Source organism: Dunckerocampus dactyliophorus, chromosome 2, assembly GCF_027744805.1.
Source record: "Dunckerocampus dactyliophorus isolate RoL2022-P2 chromosome 2, RoL_Ddac_1.1, whole genome shotgun sequence".
Classification (NCBI taxonomy): domain Eukaryota; kingdom Metazoa; phylum Chordata; class Actinopteri; order Syngnathiformes; family Syngnathidae; genus Dunckerocampus; species Dunckerocampus dactyliophorus.
In genome coordinates, this window is record NC_072820.1 from 27,115,717 (window position 1) to 27,138,347 (window position 22,631).

At 39.7% G+C, this 22,631-nt stretch overlaps 1 protein-coding gene across 4 annotated transcripts in view; it reads left to right on the forward strand.

Moving 5' to 3' along the window:
* Window positions 1-22,631, forward strand: part of LOC129177682 (receptor-type tyrosine-protein phosphatase mu-like) — a 284,927-nt gene that overhangs the window by 238,087 nt on the left and 24,209 nt on the right. For all 4 annotated transcript variants that reach the window (XM_054769053.1, XM_054769055.1, XM_054769054.1 and 1 more), the window contains 2 exons: window positions 2,521-2,557; window positions 22,006-22,103. In XM_054769053.1, the coding sequence (XP_054625028.1) occupies window positions 2,521-2,557; window positions 22,006-22,103 (135 nt within the window). The remainder of the gene's footprint in view (window positions 1-2,520; window positions 2,558-22,005; window positions 22,104-22,631) is intronic.

The following is a 22,631-nucleotide window of genomic DNA, read 5'->3' on the forward strand; positions in this document are numbered from 1 at the left end:
ACCTAATTTTCAAAAACTTCCAACTTTATTTTGTTTTGTTTGTTTATCATAAAAATCTGACTTCCCTCCATCCATTTTCTATGCCGCTTCTCCTGTTTAGGGTCGCAGGGGTATGCTGGAGCCTATCCCAGCTGGCCTGGGAAATTAAGGGTTCATACAACTCAAAACATCTACACTACAACATTACCTGGAGCAGTCGAGGATCAATATTTATCTAATAACATGACAAAATATCCCATCCATCCATTTTCTGTGCCGCTTATCGTAATTGGGGTCACGGGGGTATGCTGGAGCTGATTTTGGGTGAGAGGCGGGGTACACCCTGGACTGGTCGCCAGCCAATGGCAGGGCACATATAGACAAACAAGCATTCACACTCACATTCATACCTATGGACAATTTAGAGTCTCCAATTAACCTAACATGCATGTTTTTGGAATGTGGGAGGAAACCGGAGTACCCGGAGAAAACCCACGCACACACGGGGAGAACATGCAAACCCCACACAGAAATGCCCCAGGGTCTTCCCGAGCTCCAGACTGTGACTGTGTGGCCAACGTGCTAACCACTAGACTACCGTGCAGCCCTAAAAGTCTGACTTAAAAAATAAAATGTTTTCTTAAATATTTTAGCTGTACACTAAAACTAAAATAACATTATTTTTCCTCATTATCGAATAATATTAGAAGTTTATTCTTTTAAAAAAAAACTTTTTTTCTCGTTAGAATAGGACTTTTTTCTCTTACCATTTTGACTTCATTTTTGTAAAATTACTGCCGATTTTTTCATTTCTACTGTTGTTTTTTTTTCTAAATACCTGTATTTCAACTTTCTTCATGGAAATTCTTTCCTCATAATTATGACTTTATTCCCATAATATTTGGATTTTTATTTTCGTAACATAACTTTTATCCGCAACTTAAGTTTCCAGAAATGTTTTTGTTCGTTTCCTATTATATTATAGCTTTAAAAAAAAAACCCATCTCTTTTCGTTAATATTTAAACTTTATGCTACTGAAATGACATTATTTGTCCTCATATTACACCATTTTTCTTGTAAAATTATGACTTGTTCTTGTTAAATTACAACTTTTTCTCTTAATATTTTGACTATTCTTGTAAAATTACTGCTGATTTTTCAATTTTTTCTGTTTTGTTTTTCTTTTTTAATTATACTTTTAGAATATGCCGCGGGCTGCATTTGACACCCTGACCGCACTTTGGAAACCCTTGCTCTCAGCTCTATAATATGCTTCACACACGTATTAAACGCATTTTAAATAAAAATCGATAAAACAGACGGAATCAGAGTCATGGTCTAGTCTTGAGCTTGGTCATCAGGCTACCCCAATAAATGCTTCCGTTTCCTGTGGCGGTGCTGCCATCTCCTTCATAGGTACAGTAGCTAGCGGTGGTACGGTGCGCCGCAGGCCGCTGGGTCATCATGGCTAGCAGTCCGAGATGATGAAGGTGTTCCTCTAGTGCTGCGTCTACATAATCCACACTGCCTACATACATGCATGCTGTTTATTATGCTGTACTTTTTATTCTTTATTATCACATATTTTTAAATTATTACCAACTTTGGGTGAATGAGACAAGTTTTAAAACGGCCTATTTTCCGAGAGAAAAAGCACAAATGGGCAGATTCTCCCACAAATTAATTTTTTTAAATTTTTGATAAGAAACCATGAATATGTGGGGCGGTGAAAGCTGAATGGAAGTGTACATGTTTTTTTTTACAATAATTATATTCACAAGTGGCGCTGTCCTTTGTACCTCTTTGTACCGCTGCCGGTTTTGCTCATGCGCTAAAATCAGCGTTACATATTCTATGATGATATATTTATGAATCTGTACCCTAACCTTAACAACTAAGCATAGAACTAATAACCAATAAATACAAAAACAAATGTGTACTTATTTGGTATTGTTGCACATGTGCCAATACCAAGCACGCATTTGTGCACGTGCACCAATACCAAATACGTACAAATTTCACAAGGTCCGTTTTTTTATGCCACACCATAACGTTATCAGACACTTGGAGGTTATGGTGCCCACATTGCTGTGGCATGCACTTCGACGGCCTGCATGTTTTCATATGAATGTTTTTTTTTCCTACCTACAAGCATTTTTTCGTGTTTAAGTTAACAAAACAAATTTGAGCATTTTTTTCTTTTTTTTCATTCATTTTCATTTTTAAAAATACCTAGTGCGTAAGAGTGATAGGTGTATCTTTTGTAGAAGAAGATTGATATTCATGAGTAGCTCCACTTCGCTGTAAAACACTTGGGTGTTACGGTGCCCCCTGTTGCGCTGGCATGCACTTTGACAGCCTGCAGACGCATTTTTTTAAATTAACAAAACAATGTGTTTACATTTTTTTGTGTGATAGGTTTATATTTTGCAGAAAGAGATTCTGCAGGTGTACCTAATGCTATATATCCATGAGTGCACAATATGTAATGTATGTATGTAAATTTGCCATTTATTTATTCTAATTGTATTTTTTTGTAGGGATACCACAGGCCAAATCTCTACATCGCAACTCAAGGTAAGACAAATAGTTTTTCACGTATTAAACATTAAAGTAAAAAATAAAGTAGTAAATAAGCAATAAATAAAGTTCCATATGGTTATTGTACTTCATCATGTCTTCATCATGTCTTCATCATGGCAAACACTGTTTTATGGCAGTTTCTGTGGCATTTCCTTTTTTAATGAAATGTTTTTAAATCAGCCCTGTCTAGTTACATACCCAAACAGTCTGGAACATCATACCAGGTAAACAGGAAGTGAGTGAAGTTTGGTCAGAGGTATGTCAGGTGTCTGAAGTTTAAGACATTTTAAAGCCTATAATAAATTATAAAAGCATTTTTTTAATTAGTTTTAACAGGTAGAAACCAGCAGAGAGTGCTGTCCATTCAGACCCAACTAGCTATTGCAACTTAAGAAGGCTGTTTTAAAACTTGTAAACAGGAAGTGGGGAATATTTGGTGCCGGAACATTTTGTCAGGGGTATGTCAAAGGTATCAAATTTCCAAAGTTTGAATGCAGCATTGTTATCTTTACATTCAGTCTCATTACGTCGTTAACGTCTACCGAATGCCGAGGCTTGTGAGAGCAAATATAAACATCTTATATGATGTTGGTCTTGAACCAATGCCGGCGTAATAGATATCAATACTGCAGCAAACCAGCAGAGTGCGCACTTTATTCAGGACTGGCTACCAAAAATTCCGGTGTATAAGTCGCTACTTTTTTCTTAAACTTTGAATCCTGCGTCTTATACAGCGGTGCAGCTGCTTTATGGCTAAATTCTAATGTCATGACATCTTTACTTCAGAACTACTACTAATTGTTTCAATAATGTGCCGGCCGCGGGTCAGTGAGGTAACGGTACACTATTCCATTAATTCTGGCAGTGTTTTTTAGGCGGTAAAAAGCTGATGATTTCATTGATTTAATGTGGCTGTTAAAGTTCAGATCTGAGTCCATTATTCCCCCTAGATTTCTAACCTGATGAGTAACACTTTCTCTTTGTTTCTGTGGGCCAAAGACAATGGTTTCAGTTTTGTCTGAGTTTAGCTGGAGAAGTTCTTGCATCCACACACTGATCTGTGACAAAGTAAATCTGCAATGTTCACCGCCTGTCAGTGACACGTGGATCTGACTGTCGTCTGCATAGTTGTGGTAGTACACATTACAGTATTAGCTGGCCCAAAGGCGGCATGTACAGATTGAACTATAGGGGTCCAGGATTGACCATTGGGGAACCCCACAGGTCATAGCCATTTGGTCTGAGACACAGTTGCCAATTCCAACAAAGTACTTCCTGTCCTCCAGAGAGGACTTGAACCAGTTTAGAGCAGTACCAGAGATTCCCATACAGTTTTCTAACCTCTTTAATAAGATCACATGGTCAACTGTGTGCAGCGCTCAGGTCCAATAGAAATAAAACTGAGACTTTGATTGCATCTGTGTCCAGACGGATATCATTTATCACCTTGATCAGCGCTGTCTCAGTCCTGTGGTGGGGCCTAAAGCCTGATTGGAAAGTATCAAACACATTGTTAGAGAGGAGAAAGTCAGTAAGCTGTTGTTATACAACCTTTTCTAAGACTTTTCCCAAGGATGTCAGGTTTTGGTATGGGCCGATAGTTTTTCAGTACTGTGGCATCAAGACTGCTCTTCTCAGAAGAGGCTTAATGACAGCAGTTTTTAGGGCCTTTGGAAATGTTCCAGTCTCACCTGAGATGTTGTGTAGATGAGTGAGTTGTGGCAGCAAACTGCTCAGCACAGACTATAGAAGTCTAGTGGATAAATCATCAAGGGAGCACGTTGATGGAGTCAGACTGCAGATGATCTCTTCGACTGTTTTGTCAGTGACAAGTGTGAAATGTGTCAGCTTGAGGTGTCTAGCTGGCTGCAGAATAGTTAGTTGTGTTGTGGAAATGATTGCATTTTTTATTCCTTGAACTTTGTCATGAAAGAATATTGCAAACTCATTGCACTTAGATGTAGAAATGAGTTGTAAGGGCAGTGAAACTGGAGGGTTTGTTAATCTATTCACTATAGCAAACAGTACACGAGAGTTGTTTCTACAGTTGGTAATGATTTCAGAAAAATAACTCTCCCTTGTTCTAGGCGTGGTTTGATTGAAAACACATAACTTTTTTTTGTAAACTCATAATGAACCGGGAGCTTTGACTTGTGCCATTTCCCTTTTTTGTGCTGTGACGCTCTTCTTTTCTCCATGGCGCCTTTTGCTTATTTTTAACCATTGTAACCTTGACAGAAGCAATGGTATCCAAAACATTTACAACACTTGATGTATAAGATTTAAACAGATCATCGTTAGAACACGGAATGTTTTCAAACCTAATCCTAGCCTAGTTCCCTGTAATGACCGAACAGTCAAAATCAGTGCACACAACTGAAATTAATTCAGTAAAATTGTCATTTTTAAAAATCTGTGGTGGTTTGTAAATGGTAATATAAAGTATGGAAGTATGTTTTAACGCCATTTTGAATGACACATACTCAAAGGAAGAAAAAATCCCAAATGACAATTTTTGGGTGAGTATATAGTCCCTGAATATGGCACAAACACCGCCACCCCTCTGGTTTTGTCGCGTTTCAGAAACAAAGTTGAAATGAGGAGCACTATTATTTATTTATTACTATTTATTACTTAAAGATTTGACATTGAGTACAGCATGTTTAAGATTAGCGAATGTTGAACTGGACGCTGTGTTCTTGCAAGGGATGTGGATTAGATTGCTTTGATCAGACAGTTTAACTGTCTGTCTCTTAACTAATCGATGTGGTTTGACAGTAGTCATTGTTTTAGGCGAGAACACTCCCTCTCTGGGCCCCTGGTCGATATGAGGTTTAGCAAGGCAGAGGCCATAGCATTGACACTGTTGGGAATAACAGCTACGGGTGCCGATGGTGGAGGCCGAGCTTGAGGAGCTTTGGTTGATGGAATGGGCAGAGGAGGGAGAGGGGCCCGTTTCTTTTAGAATAGAATAGAATCCTTGACCTTGCCATGTTAGGAGCGAGGGGAACCATTTTAATCGCTGATTTCACCAAGCTTTCAAGACAGTCAGGAAATCTCATGGGTAATGGTGGAGACAGGAACAGTAGTGAAGCATCTCCGGAGGGTTTAGATGCAGCAGGAGGGTCCCAGGCCTGTGGCGAGGCCTGTGGTGAAGGTGAGGGAGGAGCTGCTGCATCTGAAACCGGAGTTCTGGATTCTGGAGGAGCGGCTGTGGTTGTTGTGGCTGAATCCTTTGCTGGGTCCTTGGGTGGCGAGGCAGGAGTTCTTGTCTCGCTCTTCTTCTCATCTCTCGGTGGCCGCAAAGGATCTGGTCTAGGCCCATTGTCATGACTCAAAGCGTGGAGGATATCCGTCAGTCGTCTCACTCCACCTCTGTTCAGGTGTGGGCCTTTTCCTTTAAACAGATCCTCTCTTTCCAGAAGAGATTGAAATTCTCAATGAAGTGTATTCCTTTGCACTCACAGACTTTGGACAGCCATGTGTTCAACTGAAGTAGCCGGCTGAATTTGTTCATCCTCCTGTCCATGTTTGGGAGGTCCACTGATGAACGTTGGTATTGCAACTTTATCAAGACTCTCAAACAGTTCATTAGTCTTTTTTTAAGGTTTCAGATGGTTGCTTTCTGACATCTACTGCACCCACATGACCAATCAGATGTTTCACCCCTTGGTGTTTTGCCAGTGCCTCAGGTATCAGTTTTGTGACGTCAGAGACAGTGGCACTTGGATAGCTGGAAATGGCTATTCTGTTTATGTTTATGTTAGATATGGCTCCGTCTCCAAGCACCGAAGTATCTTTGACCTTGACACTTGACCTTGCACAGTTTTTCTGTCTGTCTGCCGCTTTGTCCTGACTTCATGGTGATAGTTTTCTCTCTGTTATAAACAGTCACATTTGGCTCTGACAATGGTAAAAATCTGTTTGTTAATTTTGTTTCGGGTGATGATAAATCTCCATAGATACCAATTTCGACATAGATACCATTTCGACTTGGCTTTGGGTTAGAACCAAGTCTATTATAAGTGTCTTCACAGAGTCTTGGAAAAGACACAGTATTGTTTAGGTTGTATGTGACAGTCTTATCGCCCTGTCGTTTGGAGGATGTGAAAAGAAATTAAATCATCTCCAAAACCTGGGAAAAAGTAGAACGATTTAAAAGTTAAAAATGCAACAGAAGCAGGAAACAGGAGCAAGCTTGTCAACCCATTGAAAGTCAGTGGAGGTCAGTATATATACTTGTATAACAACATAACAGTCTGACTCAAGGTATCACACTTTACTAACAGCACTAAATTCATCACATCGTGATCAAACATGTCCCAATATCAGTTTAAAATAAAAAAACAACATTTTAAAGTTCCCATATTGCATCTGAGCAACACATTCATAGGGGCGCTGCCATGCTATCAGCTTCCCTCTTTTTCTTTTGGGCTCTGGGTCCTCTGGCTCCCTCTGGTGCACAGAAGCATCATTACAGCGCCATTTTCTATTCTTCTCCGATGAAATGGTTTACTAAACCAAAATGCATCAAGGAAACATTTTCAAATGTTGGGCTTTTTTCATATAAAACTCGTATTGATACATGTTTTTATATTTCTGAGGTATAACGTTTGAGTGTTAGTTGCTGTGTGATGAGTTTAATGTTGTTTGTAAGATGAAAACATGAGTCGCCACGCCACAACATGCCACTTTATGATGTGGACACATGCGGCTTATACACCGGTGCGGCTTATGTAAGAACACATCGTTTTTTTCCTCAAAATTCAGTGGGTGTGGCTTATAAACCGGAATTTATGGTACAGTAGTTTGCTACCTAAGCAGGCTGCTTTAAACCAACTAAACAGAAGGTCGTAAGTATCTCAGGGGTAGGAAATGTTCCAAATGTCTAGAATGCATCATTATCATCTTTGTAGAGGTGGAATTTTTAGTTTCATTGGATTGCATAAATGGAAAACAGCAGAGTGTACACTACATTCAGACCTGAGTAGTTTCTTAAAAATCCAAATCGAAGGTAAACAGGAAGTGGGTGGTGCAGGGGGATTTTGTCAGAGGTATGACAATGACTAAATGTCCTGATTGCAGCATTAGCATCTTTGTAAAGGTGACATTTTTACATGGCATTAGATGGTACAGGTGCACCTAATGTTATGGCCTGTGTGAATAAACATTGTAATTTTCATCAGTGATGACATCTGACATTTACAATCCTTCTGAGTCCTAATTGTTTCTTTTGCATATCTTTCAACCGGCATGGGAAACATGTGATGTGACACTCAGGGGAGCAAATTTTAAACTTCTCTTTGATGCTCAGTCAAGTGTGTGTTCAGGGAACACACACATGCACAGCCACACTCTGCTTCTCTCTCTGTGTCGTCTTCCCTTCCATCTGTGCATCAGTGATTCATCAGACTGAATGCATATATAAATGGATTAACTGACGTGTGGATACATGTTGTCACACTGTTCATGTGGTCATGTGTTCATGTGGCTACCAGCTTGGCAGTATGACGGGCACTTACGGCGACCCTGGAGGTTAACAGCAGCTTAATTGTTACGGATGTCACCTCTCACGCTCACACAGGTTTGCAGGTGTGGAGAGTAGTAGACTACTTAAAAAAATATTGCTTAGACTAGGGTTCTTAGATGGGACCCTCATTTTCCAATCGTCACTAAGTTGCGACCCACTTTTATTTCAGTAAAACCAAGCAAATTTATCTGTTTTTTAAAATCACCTGTGTCATCTTTTGTCCAAAGTGCACTACATAAGAAAGGGAATTTTTAATGTATTAAGATAGGGAAATGAAATGAATGTTTGTATCCGGCCCAGTTGGTGTTTTGGTTAACGTCGAAAATGTATGCCACAATTTTGCCTTGGTTTGCGAGCATTAATATAATAAGGCGCATGCATATCTTGTCATGTTCTTTATACGCTGTGTATATATGCTAAGTCCAACTGTTTCTTAATGTATTTTTTATCACAAAACATCCTTCCTTGTTAGCATCCTATTAAACAAAATTGTCACCAGTGTATGATGTCATCAACAGTTGATTCTTCGAAATGTTAACGCAAAACATGTTTTTATAGTTTTACAGTTATAGTTTATATGCATAAAACAATTGTAAATGCATACAGATGATGAATGAAAGGGATAAATTCATATTTAAGTTTACTTTTAACTTAATTGAAGACTTGACTGTTCCCAAAGACATGACGTGGCAACAAGATCAACCACCACATTCCTGTTTTCACTCACATCAAGAATCACGTCTTCAATGAACATGGAAGTAACCTTAAATGTTCATTTATCCCTTACATTCATCATTGAAATTCTTATGGGAAAAAAATTGACCCGGTTACAGTCGGCCCTTCTGGAAGTAATTAATGACGCTAATGAAAGTTCCACTGTACAAATAATCTATACATTTTTTTAAAAAAGAGAGAAAAATTAAATAAATAAATAAAAATAACATTTTTTAAATAAAATAAAAAATTATGGAATCAAATTCTTAAAAGTTTTAATTAGGCTTGTCCGATAATATTGGCCACTGAAAATTATCGGCCCGATATTGACAAAAATGTGATTTAAGCCAATATTGGTATCAGTTTTTTCCCTATTTTGAAAGCTGATATCGAGTTTTTGCCGTCAATGTGACAGAATTGCAACACCAACATCACTGAATCATGTAGTTAATACTGTGCCACTCACTAGCCTGGGAGGAAGAAGTAACTACTTATTTAGCGAGCAGAGTAATGACAGAGATCACAGCAAACTTACAAGCTCCATAGAAATCGTGGGGTGGTTATATCATTCCACATACCATTCTTAGTCACTGTGTTTTTAAAGAAAGAGCTAAAAAAAACATAATGTAAGGTAGGTAACAACAGACAAGACACTATCAACGAATAGTGCTGAATAATCAACAGCTATGTGAGCCCTAAACGTATAACTTAGCAGCCATTTACAACAACAGTACAGCAAAGCACGCTGGGAAACAGGAAGTTTGTCAACACCATAAACGTAAACGCAGCATCGAGGTTTGAGCCTTACGTCAACGCCGCCACCATATTTGATGTGGCAAGTCTGCGCTGTAAGTGAATACAAATAAATGTACTTACTTTCATAAAGCGCCTTTCTACAAAGAAATTTAAGTTAATGCCTCTTGTTTATACATTCACACACACTAATACACTTGGGAAACAGTTTGGCACCAAAAACAATGCATTTGATCTGCTCAGATGGCTAAGATAAGAACTTTATTGAGCCCACACATATATAGTAGTTTAAATGCATTAAATAAGAATATAAAATAAGAACGAAAGTTATCAATCAAAATAACAACCAGCAAATATTTTCAACAATACCCCTTTAACTAAAAATAAATTAAATCTTTCCAAAAATTACATAAACCAAGGCGCAAGAAACACAAATGTATTCTTATATAAAATATGGAATACATTATATATCCAGTATGTATGTATGTATGTATGTATGTGTATGTGTATATGTATATATATATATATATATATATATATATATATATATATATATATATATATATATATAAAGGATATATATATAAAGGATATATATATATACTGGATATATATATACTGCATATATATATATACACGTGTGTGTGTATGTATGTATTTATACCAAGGAGGGGAGATATTATATATATATATATTGTATATATATATATATATATATATATATATATACAATATATATAATATTAACTAAAATATTTATTATTATATATAATAATAAATATTATTATTATAAATATAAATATTAAATATTATCATGTTTTCATGTCAAAATTTGTCAGACATCAGTTTTATATTACATATTTTAATGTAAATTTTGATTAGTTGAGACTCACCCAGAATGGATCACGACCCACTTTTGGGTCCCAACTTGACTGGTTTAGACTACTTTAACAATAAGTGTGTTAACTACTTTTACATTTCTGTGAGGTAACTTTAATAAAGAGTGAAGTGGAGTGAAGCGATTTCTTAATGCATTGACAGTCTGCTCAGGGCGAGTTGGGAGTTGCATTAATGAGTTGTTCATTAGCGTGGCCGGCGCCTCTCCTCCTTGGTGTCTCAATTAACGCAAGCCTCTGTTTGCTCTTCACCGCCACGTCGCAGCAAACACACGCTGCTTATCTGCCCTCACCTCGCTGCTCAGGATCCATTTTTCCATTTTTGTCATGTTGGAGTTGATCTACTGTTAAAGTTGTGTTGTGTCGTCACTTTGTCTTGAAGCAATGGCGTCGTCTTACATTTTAACAGCAGAGGACACGTTTAATTCATATCCAACTAGTTTGCTGCCCAAACAGGCTATGTTAGAAATCCAACCAGAAAGTAATGAGGAAGTGTGTTTGCTGTAGGAAAATGTTTTTTGCACTGTAATATAGATTGCAAAAGTGTCTAATTTTTAGGTCGTTTGTGTACATTGATAACTTCCATGCTATGACATTACTTTAGCTGTACAATAATCCCTCAACACTTCGCGCTTCGGATTTTGCGGCTTCGCTTTGTCATGACTTTTCTAAATACTGTATATGAATTAGTAAACCATACTCTTTCATGGTTTACTTCATAGCGTTCTTTATTTGTAGTATTGTCATATTTTAAAGTATATTGCTGACAATTCATACTTTGATACAGTAATAATTGTGATATCTTCTTGCTTATCAAGCATACAGAAACATTGTTGAATATGATAATAACTTCAGGGGTGCCCATTATGTCGATCGCGAGCTACTGGTCGATCATCAGGTAGTGTGGGTCAATCGTGTGTGTCACACACATCATAAACGTCACTTTGTAGATGTCAAATGACATCAGACAGCTGACATTAAGCGCCTCTCCTGATTCACTCTTTTGCCAATGTAAGTGGTGAACAGATGTCTCCAGCAACACAGATATGTGACTTTCATCTTTATTTTTCTGATTATGGATAAACTAAGTCAGCATTAAAATGCCTATATCTATAACAAAAGTTATCTGTTCACATGTAGCGGCTACTTATGTAGAAAACAAGTGATTTGCTTGATGGCTGCCTTCGTTTCTTGAACTCCGTGATAGAAATGTGTGTTTTCTACACTTCTGTTTATGAAACTACTATTTCATGATTAACTGGAAAATGTGACTGTTGCTGAAACCTTTTTAATATGTTGCCTTGACTTCAGCTGCAATGTCTTTTGTATAATGATTTTCATTTCTTGTATATCTGTAATGTTTGATAGCAAATGGTAACTGGACATAATACATGAACTATGTGTATAATGAACGCAACTGAGCTATTTTGACTGACGTATTACTCAGGTTATGTACACAATTATTGAGGAATTATGTGTAATTATATTTATTGCCGTATTGAATTGAATTGTTAATTATTGAATAATATCAACTATTTTCATTACCTGTAAACTTTGAAACTGTGAATGTTAGGGCTGAGCTGGGTACTCGTTTTAGACGAGTATCCATTACCGATGCATTTTTGCAGAGTACGAGCATGAAACGAGTACAGCTCGTCATTGTCCGTCGTCGTTGGTGTATTATTTGTGAATGTGAAAATGATTAGCTCTGAGCCTCAGGTGCGTGACTGCTAATGTTTCATGTTAATAGAATTTCTGGAATATTTTATTTTTCCTGGAAAGAGACGCATATTTTCTGCCTTCTAAGGCTATGTTCACACTGCAGGTCAATTCCCATTTCATTCCCATCTCATATGTGACCTGTATCTGATTTTTTTCATGACAGTGTGAACACAATTAAGATTTTTTCAAATGTGCGACATGTACGCAATGCGATGCAGTATGAACGGTCAGGTCGCATCTATCCGACCTATACGTCATTTAAAGGCGTGCATTGCCGTGCTTACCTAGACTTAAAAGGCATTCACAGATGTAGGCAGTCACGCTAGTAATATGTAGATCGATACTGAAATATCGATACTTGAGATAGTGTTCCCTTGCTACATCGCGGTTCACCTTTCGCGGACTCGCTTAGCGGAAATTTTTTTGTCTTTTTGTCTTTTTTTTACAGCATATGAACGTATATTGTGTTCTGCGTCATGATTGGCTAAGGGAGAACCCATCTGTTGTATCTGTGTCCTGATCAGCTAAGGGAGAACCCACGTATTGTGTTCTATGTCCTGATTGGCTAAGTGACTGTAGACCATTGTCAATCAGTCTCCTCCGTGACTTCCTGTGCAGTACAGAATGCGTTCAGCTTGCCAAATTCACATAAATGTTCGAACGCTAGCAGTATGACTCTAAGTGCTATGTGTTTGCAAGTCTTATCCCCGACAACACCTACAATGTCGACGAAACGTTCTGCACCGTCAAAGGCACCTGCGGTCGCACCCAAAAAGAAAAAGTTGCGGCTGTAGGATGTCATTACGGAAGGAGGAAGGAAGGAGGTAAATACGACGACAGGAGCAATATGTTTTAACGGTACAGTACGGTGGAATGGCGTCAGGACGACAAAGAGGCACGGTCAGAGTGTGTCCAACCTCTTAGGTTAATCATTAATGTTCTAATCAGGGTTTGAACTTTTTTTAAGTGTTTAAACATGAGAGAAAATGTTAATGTGTGTCTGAGAAAAGTGCATCAAGTGTATGGTGAGGGGTTTTACAGCCTTAAAAAATATATAATCACTGTAAAAAAAAAAATCAACGTGGCTACTTCACGGATTTCACTTATTGCGGGCTATTTTGGGAACCTATCCACCGCGATAAACGAGGGAACACTATATATGATTTTGTCCTTTGTTTTTTCTGATGTTGTAAGTTAGCTTGGCTATATTTTAAATCACCCCACTACCTCAGTATACCTACCTCAGGGTTTAAATAAATCAATAAATTACTATGATGTCTTGCATTCTTTATGATATGATTTTAAATACTGTACACTAATTTTTAAAATTTACCAGACACATTAGGTGAATTTGCACATAGTATCGGATCGGTATCGCCAATACTGGCCAGAATTTGACCCAGTATCGGCTCGGAAATTAAAGCAATGTTATCGCACATCACTGGAGCACACACTGCAGCAATCTTTACTTTTGTAAACATACGGAAATGCGAGTGATGTTGTGCTTTTGCGCATGCACGTCACTTTCCAGACGCTTTGCGTTCACATTAACAAGTCGCATTTGTTTGGAAATGTAAACGACGACATAAAAAATCGGATTTAAACAAAAAAATCTGAATTGGGCATCATCCCAGGCAGTGTGAACGCAGCCTAAGTGGTCTCATCCGGAATATACTTGTGCATTACTCACACTTGGATTTAGTGGACAAAAAGGAGTATGAATCTGCATTTTCATTTGTGTAAGAAAAAGCTGAGTTTTTTAGTTAATGAGCCTGTTTTCCCCCATCCGCTCCTCCTCCATCCACATGTGGAAACATCTGGATTCCTTCTGTCGTTTTTAACGGGGGCTGCAGCAGACGAGCAAGCACAGAGCAGGCCGACACGAGAGTGCGCCACGAAGTGACGACCCGTCAAGTCCTTTGTTGGCAGTTAATTGCTTTCTCGGGCTCTGGCATTACAAATGCTTGAATCTAGAATTAGAATAAGAATATGTAATAATAAGAATCTGGGTGGACGTTTGCCCTGTAAAAAGGCCGGATATGTATGTATATGTATATGTATATGTATATGTATATGTATATGTATATGTATATGTATATGTATATGTATATGTATATGCATATACATATACATATACATATACAGTACAGCCCAAAGGCCTGGACACACCTTCTCATTCAATGCGTTTTCTTTATGTTCATGACTAGTTACATTGTAGATTCTCAAAACTATGAATGAACACATGTGAGATTATGTACTTAACAAAAAATGCAAAATAACTGTAAATATGTTTCATATTTTAGACATATTTTTTATGTCTTATAATTTTTTTGAAAGCGCTGCAAACGCTGTACACAGTTTTTATATATACTGTATATGTATATGTATACTGTATATGTACAGTGTTCCCTTGTTTATCGCAGGGGATAGGTTCCCCCAAAATAGCCTACAATAAGTAAAATCCGCAAAATAGCTAACTATATTTTTGTACAATTATTATATATGTTTTTATATATGTTTTAAGGCTGTAAAACCCCTCACCAACACTTTATACACTTTTCTCAGACAGGCATTAACATTTTATCATGTTTCTCTCTTGTTTTAACACACTTAAAGTTCAAATTTATTTTGAATTTTAATGATCAACTTACGAGATTTGACACAAGAAATTAAGTGACTCACGCGTATTCACTCCTCTGATCGTGGCTTGTCCTGGCGCTGTATCCTAAAACATATTCCTCCTCGTCTTCCTCCATGAACCGAAGATTCATTTACAGTATTCCAGCTGCCCTACAGCCGCGCAACGTCTGCCTTCATTCAGCATGTACTGTATGATCGCTAGCAGCTAGTGATCATACAAAAGCAAACAGGCAGTCCTGCAAAGGTGATTGATTGACAATGGTCTACTGTCAATCAGAACGCAGAACACAATGGACTGTTGTGGCTCTATATTTACTGAGACGAACCAGACTCTGGACATATCTTCAACTCTCACATGAGTATACAACACCCTCTACTGGTAGCAGTAGTAAATACAATAACAGACACATACAGCAGAGCACCAATAGATCACTGTAATACACCACAAGGACGCAGAACAAAATTAAATGCTCGTTAATGTTTTTTTTAAAAAGTGCAAAAGATGAGAAAAAAAAGTTCAGAACGTCGTTCTGTGTACTAAATATCCTATTTTATGACATGCATACCTGCGGCTTATACATCGGTGTGGCTTATACACAGTTTATATTATGTGTATATATATATATATATATATATATATATATATATATATATATATATATATATATATATATATATATATACATACATACATTTTCTATACCCCTTCTCCTCATTAGGGTAGTGGGGGTAAAGGAAATGGCGCTCATTATTTTTAGGGTCGAGTGAGTGCCCTCGGCGGCGTCAAGGTGACAACGGCAGGTGGAGCAGCTGTCACCCCATAAAAGCCTCATCACCCTGCCTCATTGCAGAGGGCTGCAGCCCATTTAGTCTGCAGATTAAACGCCTCACCTTGGTGGCTTTTTACAAGCCCATGATGGTTTCAGTAGCCTGACGCAAACAGACGTGATAAGTTGACGTATCCTGCGATCTTTCATCCTCCACTCTGGCCTTTGCTGCTCTTTCCCTCCACCAGGAATGTCGCCTGAAGGGTGAAAACTGGATTCTTTACAGACTGGCATCTCCAAAGCAACTTGGGAGACAACAAATCAATGCCAAGCGAGTGTGCTTCGTGCTAAAATGTGCCGCCTGTATTTATTAATGGCCGCTGATCTGAGTCGGCGCCGTGCTACCTGGCTTTGGGATTTCCACTGCCGCCGTCACACTCCTCACTTCTGAGGAAGAACGACAACTCCCTGTGAAACGCTGCAGCAGCATCATCATCGGCGTCAAATGCTTGCCCTGTCAGTTGAGAGGAACTCTTCTGTGAAGCACCTCCAAACTTCTGCACAAAAAAAAGCTATGCTCTCACCTTGCTGTTCCCCGAGCGAGCACTCAAACACTTTTCACTTCCTCCAAGTCTTCCATCTCACAGACTCAGAGCAGCCCCTCGGCAAGGTTGTCTGACTGAGAATGCTTTGTGCCGTTTGTGCCACACAGAAGCAAAATACGCCTCATTAGTGGCGCTAATGTGCTCACGTGTTAGTGGTGCCTGTTCTTTACATGTACTTAATGCGCAATCATTCACCACAAATTACACAAAAAAGACTCAAGTCACAATGGTTTGTTAGAAAAATGTATTTGCACTTATAAACTATTTCTTATAGTTAGAATGATATTCATTATTAGCTTGTTCCTTTGTGTGTTGTCACATATAGCCTTGGGCATCTGAATGTGTGATAGATGGCTTTAATCTCTCACTTTAGAATACACCTCCCCTCGCATATACACACCCTATATATTGACATCACAGCCTGTAGAAGTTAGGCATTTCTTTCTTGAGACAGTCTGTTCAGGTTGTATTGATTTGTCTCCTTGCATGCAAGTTTTTTATTAAATTACCTCCAATTATTTTTATAGAACTTCTTGAATGTCTTGAAACATAGCAGTTTCAAAAGAGCCTTTGCACCGCTATCGCTGGTGCTCGGACTCCAATGCACTGGAGCGCCTGATCGTACCGTTAGAAAAACCTGTGTCATGTACTCCATTTTTGTCGTATCATTGTCAAATTTGTAATGGGATTAGGTTAAGACTCTATGGCCCTATTGTGTCTTCTAGTCAATACCACCAAAGTAGTTATTTTGAAGGCACATACACTACATTTTCTTTGCATTCATCACTGTATGCTGTGCGGGGCCAGTGCCTCTGGATTGGCAGACCTGGGTGGGATCGTGGGATCATACTCCTCAGCCTTCCTATTCAGGGATTCTGGAGAGGATAGTTGAAACTGATTCAGGAGAAGCAGTGTAATTTTTGTCCCGGTTGTGGAAGTGTGGACCAACTCTACACACTTGGCAGCGTCGTTGAGGGCGCATGGGAGTTTGCCCAACTATTCCATGTGTTTTGTGGGCTTGGAGAGGGCATTTGACGGTGTTCCTTGAGAAATTCTGTGGGGAGTACTTCAGGACTACTCCGGGAGTATAGGGTACCAGACCACCAAATACAGGCAGTTCACTCCCTATATGTACGGTGTCCGAGCTTGGTCCACATTGTCGGCAATAAGTCAGACTTGTTTCCAGTGAGGTAGGACTCCGCCAGGGCTGCCCTTTGTCACCGATTTTGTTCATAACTTTTATGGACAGAATTTCTAGGCGCAGCCAGGGCGTTGAGGGGATCCGGTTTGGGGCCTGCAGGATTGGGTCTCTGCTGTTTGCCGATGATGATGTCCTGTTGGCTTCATCGGACCGTGATCTTGGACTTTCACTGGATCGCTTTGCAGCTGGGGTGAGAATCAGCACCTCCAAGTCCGAGTTCATGGTTCTTGCCCGCAAAAGGCTGGAGTGCCATCTCCAGGTCGAGGATGAGATCCTACCCCAAATGGAGGAGATTAAGTACCTCAAAGTCTTGTTCACGAGTGAGGGAAGGATGGAACGTGAGATCGACAGGCGGACTGGTGCGGCATCTTCAGTGATGCGGACTTTGTTGTCCGCAGTCCGTTGTGGTGAAGAGGGAGCTGAGCCGAACGGCAAAGCTCGCAATACCCTCACCTATGGCCATGAGCTTTTGGGTAGTGACCGAAAGGGCAAGATCGTAGGTGCAAGCAGCTGAAATGAGTTTCCTCTGTAGGGCTGTCTCCCTTATAGATAAGGTGAGAAGCACTGTCATGCAGGAGAAACTCTCCTTCGCATTGAGAGGAGCCACATGAGGTGGATCAGGCATCAGGACACATCAGACCGGTAGGAGGCCTCTGGGAAGACCCAGGGCACGTTGGAGAGACTGTGTCTCTCAAATGGCCTGAGAACGCCTCGAGCTGGACAAAGTGACCAGGGAGAGGGAAGTCTGGGCTTTCCTGCTTAGGCTGCTGCCCCCACGATTCAACCTTGGATAAGCAGAAGAGATAGATAGATCGATGCTGTACGTTTAGTGTACTACCATATTAAAGCAAACTCAGGTGGTGCGTATTATCATCTATAATAACACAAATGTAAGATGGTATTTTTTCCCCTTGAATCAAGTCTGAAAAAGGCAAGTTGTCTTATATTTAGGGATTCATCCATGAAAACCAGCAAGTGGCACCTAACTAATTCCTTCCCCAGCGAGTCAGAGCTTTTTTTCTTGTGACTCACACACATACACCATTCATTTGGAGAGATGGAACCCACTGGAAAAAAATGCCTCTTGACTGCACTTTACCAGGTGTTGTTTCAGTGGTTTCACTGATATCGCTGATATTGCCATAATTGGTCTTGCAAAAGAGTAGGGTAGTCTTATGTTCAGGGTCATCTTCTATTTGGTCAATATGGTATATGAGTAATTACTACCGTCATAAAGTACAGCTCAGGCAGCTTTGATATTGATAGCTGATGTTGTCTGTATCGATACAGTGCACGACCAATATCATGTCCCATATCTGATATCTTGAAGTTAACGTTTTATTCCCAACAAAGTGAAGTTGAAGAGACTGAACGTATTGGTAGTAAGTTCTCAATGCAGCCGTTTCTCCACTTCCTGTCATCTGGTCCTCGCTTGCATGTGAAATAATCATCTTGTTTGGGACCAGAAAGCCTGCTGGATGCCAGTACACCATTACAATGGAAATAATAATAATCATCATAATAATGATAATGATGATGGTGATGCCAAGTGTTTCAGTGCTCGTGCGCTACCTACACACCAGCTGCCCCGCTTCTCACTCGCCCAAACTTCTCACCGTAGCGCAGCATCCACCGCTACAAGCCTCCCTCGGGGGACGAGCATGGGCGGGCGGACGAGTGGGCGCTTTATGCTTGCAGTTTGTTGGTGATGCCGTGCTGACTGGGACAGGAAATTCTCCAAGGTTGTTTGAAAACGTGAGACCGACTGGAAAGAAAAGGAGCACAAGTTCACCGTGTGGAAAAATATAATATTATCAAGCTGTCAGGAATCTCAGATGTGTTTTATCATTATTTGCAAGTAAAAACAAAGCAAGGAAGGACACATAAAGCGGATCAAAGACGATCTAAAAGGACTTTAAACTCCTTGTTGGTGTCTGATAATAAAGTCAAATAGGAGCTGTATACCAATAAAATAAATACTGTAGTAGTACATGCAGTATATAATGGAACCTCCAAAGTGGAACACAATCCATTCCGTGACGCTGGTTGACTGCTAAGGTGAAATTCTGGAATATCACATAATTCTAATAAATTAATAAATAAATTATAATTATCTTATAAATTATATTGGGGGGATTATTGTCCTACATCGTCTCCCTGTACATCTCCAAATGTACTTAGAACACACTATAACCTACAAATCTGCTCTTAATGCTGCCAAATCCGCCTACTATGCCAACATTTTCCACCGTGATGGAAATGATACAAGAACCGTATTCACAACTGTTAAGAAACTACTCAACCCCTCAACCCTTAACCTCCCATTTCTCATCAGTATTTCAATGTCAACAATATGTAGATTTCATGTATGATTACGTCAGCTCTTTCCATCAGAACCTGAGAACTTTCTGTTCACCTCCGCTTAACTCCCCTTGGCTCAATCCCAGCATTGATTTGGCTCCCACTAGTACCATGTCGGCTTTTCTTCTACCTCCCAGTCAACAGTTTATCGATCTGATCAGGTCCTGTAGGTCCTCCACCTTCAACTAGATCCCCTTCCAACTGCTTTAGTTAAGGAATGTTTACCAACACTCTCCTTGCTAATGACTCAAATTGTTCACACCTCCTTGTCTACTGACACCATTCCCTCTCCTTTCAAAACCGTCTCAGTTACACCAATACTCAAAAAACCTGGATTCCCTTAACTACCGACCCATATCAATTCTGTTTATTTCCAGGATACTTGAGCGTATCGTAGCCGTTCAACTCCAGGACCATCTATTTACAAACAATCGCTTTGAGCCCTTCTAGTCTGGTTTTCGGCCCCATCACAGTACTGAAACAACTCTCATTCATATGACCAACGACCTCCTCCTTGCAGCAGACTCCAGCCTTCTCTCCATTCTCATCCTACTCGACCTTAGTGCAGCTTTTAATACAATATCTCACACTGTCCTCCTGGATCATTTAGCCCACATTGGGGTCTCTGGCACAGCTCTACAGTGGTTCTATTCCTATATGTCCAACATTTGGCAGTTTATTCAGGGTCACAATGTAAAATCTTGATGCTCACCAATCATTCATGGTGTCCGCCAAGGATCAGTCCTCAGTCCCCTGCTTTTTATAATTTATCTTCTTCCCCTCTGTAATATTTTTTGTTATTTTGGCGCTCATTTTCATTGTGACGCTGATGACACTCAGACTATCTCGCAACCAAGCCCTCCTCAACATCACCCCCTACTGCCCTTACAGATTGTCTTCAGGCCATCACTAATTGGATGTCCATGAATATGCTCAAACGCAATCGCAATAAAAGTGAACTTCTTCTTGTAAGCTTTAAGTCATCGCTCTCCAAGGCCCATTCCCTCTACATTAAAATCGATAGTTTCACAAGTTTCGCAAGTCAATAGCTTTGGAGTCATCCTCGACACTTTCATTCAAATCCCACATGAATAATATTTCATGCACAGCCGTCTTCCATCTTCGAAACATCTCCCAACTCCGACCCTCTCTCCCCCAGCACTCAACAGAAATTCTCATTAATGCTTTGGTCACTTGGTTACTCTGATGCCCTTCTTACTGGTCTTCCACCGAAACTCACCCATCAACTTCAGCTAATTCAAAACTGTGCTGCCAGAATTATTACCAACAATAAATACTCTGACCGGCTCTGTCCGGCTGTTCCCCCTTTGTATTATTATTTTTAGTTTTATGTTTTATTGGGATTATTTTATTGCATGTAAGGTGACCTTGGGTGTTTTGAAAGGTGCCAACAAATAAAATGTGTTATTATTATTTACTGTGTAGCAACGAGATAGCTATATAATAAATACTATTTCAACAATTATTTCATATTTTTCAATTTTTTTCTTTTTCAATCATTATTATTATTAGATTTTTTTGTCTCAATACAGAAATATGACCGTTTGTGTTTTTCACCTGATTGGATGAGTTATTTGTATTCATTTTTTAAACTTTGTGTGTCTGCATAATTGTACTGATTCCTCCTGGCAATTTGGGGGCGGGATTATGGGGGATTCATTAGAATGCTGTCAACTATGTCAAAATTTGCATTTACTAATTAATTTCCAATAATTCCACTCTGCCTCGTGATTACGCAAATGTTGATCATCATTCTAATTAACCTGTATAATAAATTAATGAATTCTTTATTCATCTACAATTATTGCTCTGCTATTTCTCCCCCCACCACACTCCTACTTCACTTTCTAAATGTGGAATGTGTCCCAGTGCTTTTGTCCATGTTGTGTTTAGTTGTTTTCAAGGTCTTAAAAGTGCTTCTGTCTACCAAGGACTCCTTGTTTTCCAAACATGAAACTAAAGCTCAGCTATGAACAAAATAATTTTTTTTCTTTATTTTAAAATGATTCAATTTTATATTTTAATCGTTTGTAACTTGTAGTAGCATCTCTTTTCATGTGCTGGAGTTGGTTATATTGAGGGGAAAAATTTGAAAAGTGCTTGAGTTTGACCTTGAAAAAGCTGTATGAACTTGGTAAAGCATACCAGAAGAGCAGAAGATGTTCTACTCAGTCATTTCTCCCAAAGAGGTTTCTTCTGGAATGTTCTTAGGTGTGTTTCTTGTCCTTTTAGGCCCCATGCAAGAGACTGTGTTGGACTTCTGGAGGATGGTGTGGCAGGAGAACACAGCAGCCATCGTCATGGTGACCAACCTGGTGGAGGTGGGCAGGGTGAGTTGTGCTGCACTTCCACAGAGCGAGGCGTGAGTGGCGCTCTCCCCGTCTACAGCAAGAGAGTTGACGGATGAACTTCATTAGCACATTCCGGGCGCATCACTGGAGTTTGGGTAGCAGGAGAGGCTCTGCCTCCCTAATGTGGTTGCGGTCTTATTGAATGAGGGGAGCGCTTCATAACATTTAAAGTGACAGTATACTTTTTTATTTGCTATCTGCTTTGACCTGCAGCTGTAATTTGTCGCACTTAGTGTAGCTGAGCGAGACAAAGTTGTTAATTCAAGCACATAGTGGCTGAAACACGAGCGCACTTTTAGATTCTGCTGATGTGCACGTTGCAGCGTCACGGTGATTCATGGCCCCTCTCTCCTGGTACCTCATTAGGGCTGCTCTCTGTGCAGCCACGCAGCCCCGCCCCTCACATTCCCCACACCTGCTTAGCAGCGCAGGGGGAGGAAAAGTAGGGCGGGGGAGGGGTGGAGGGAGTTGCCCACAGGGGTCCCCCAAAGCATTTGCTATATGATC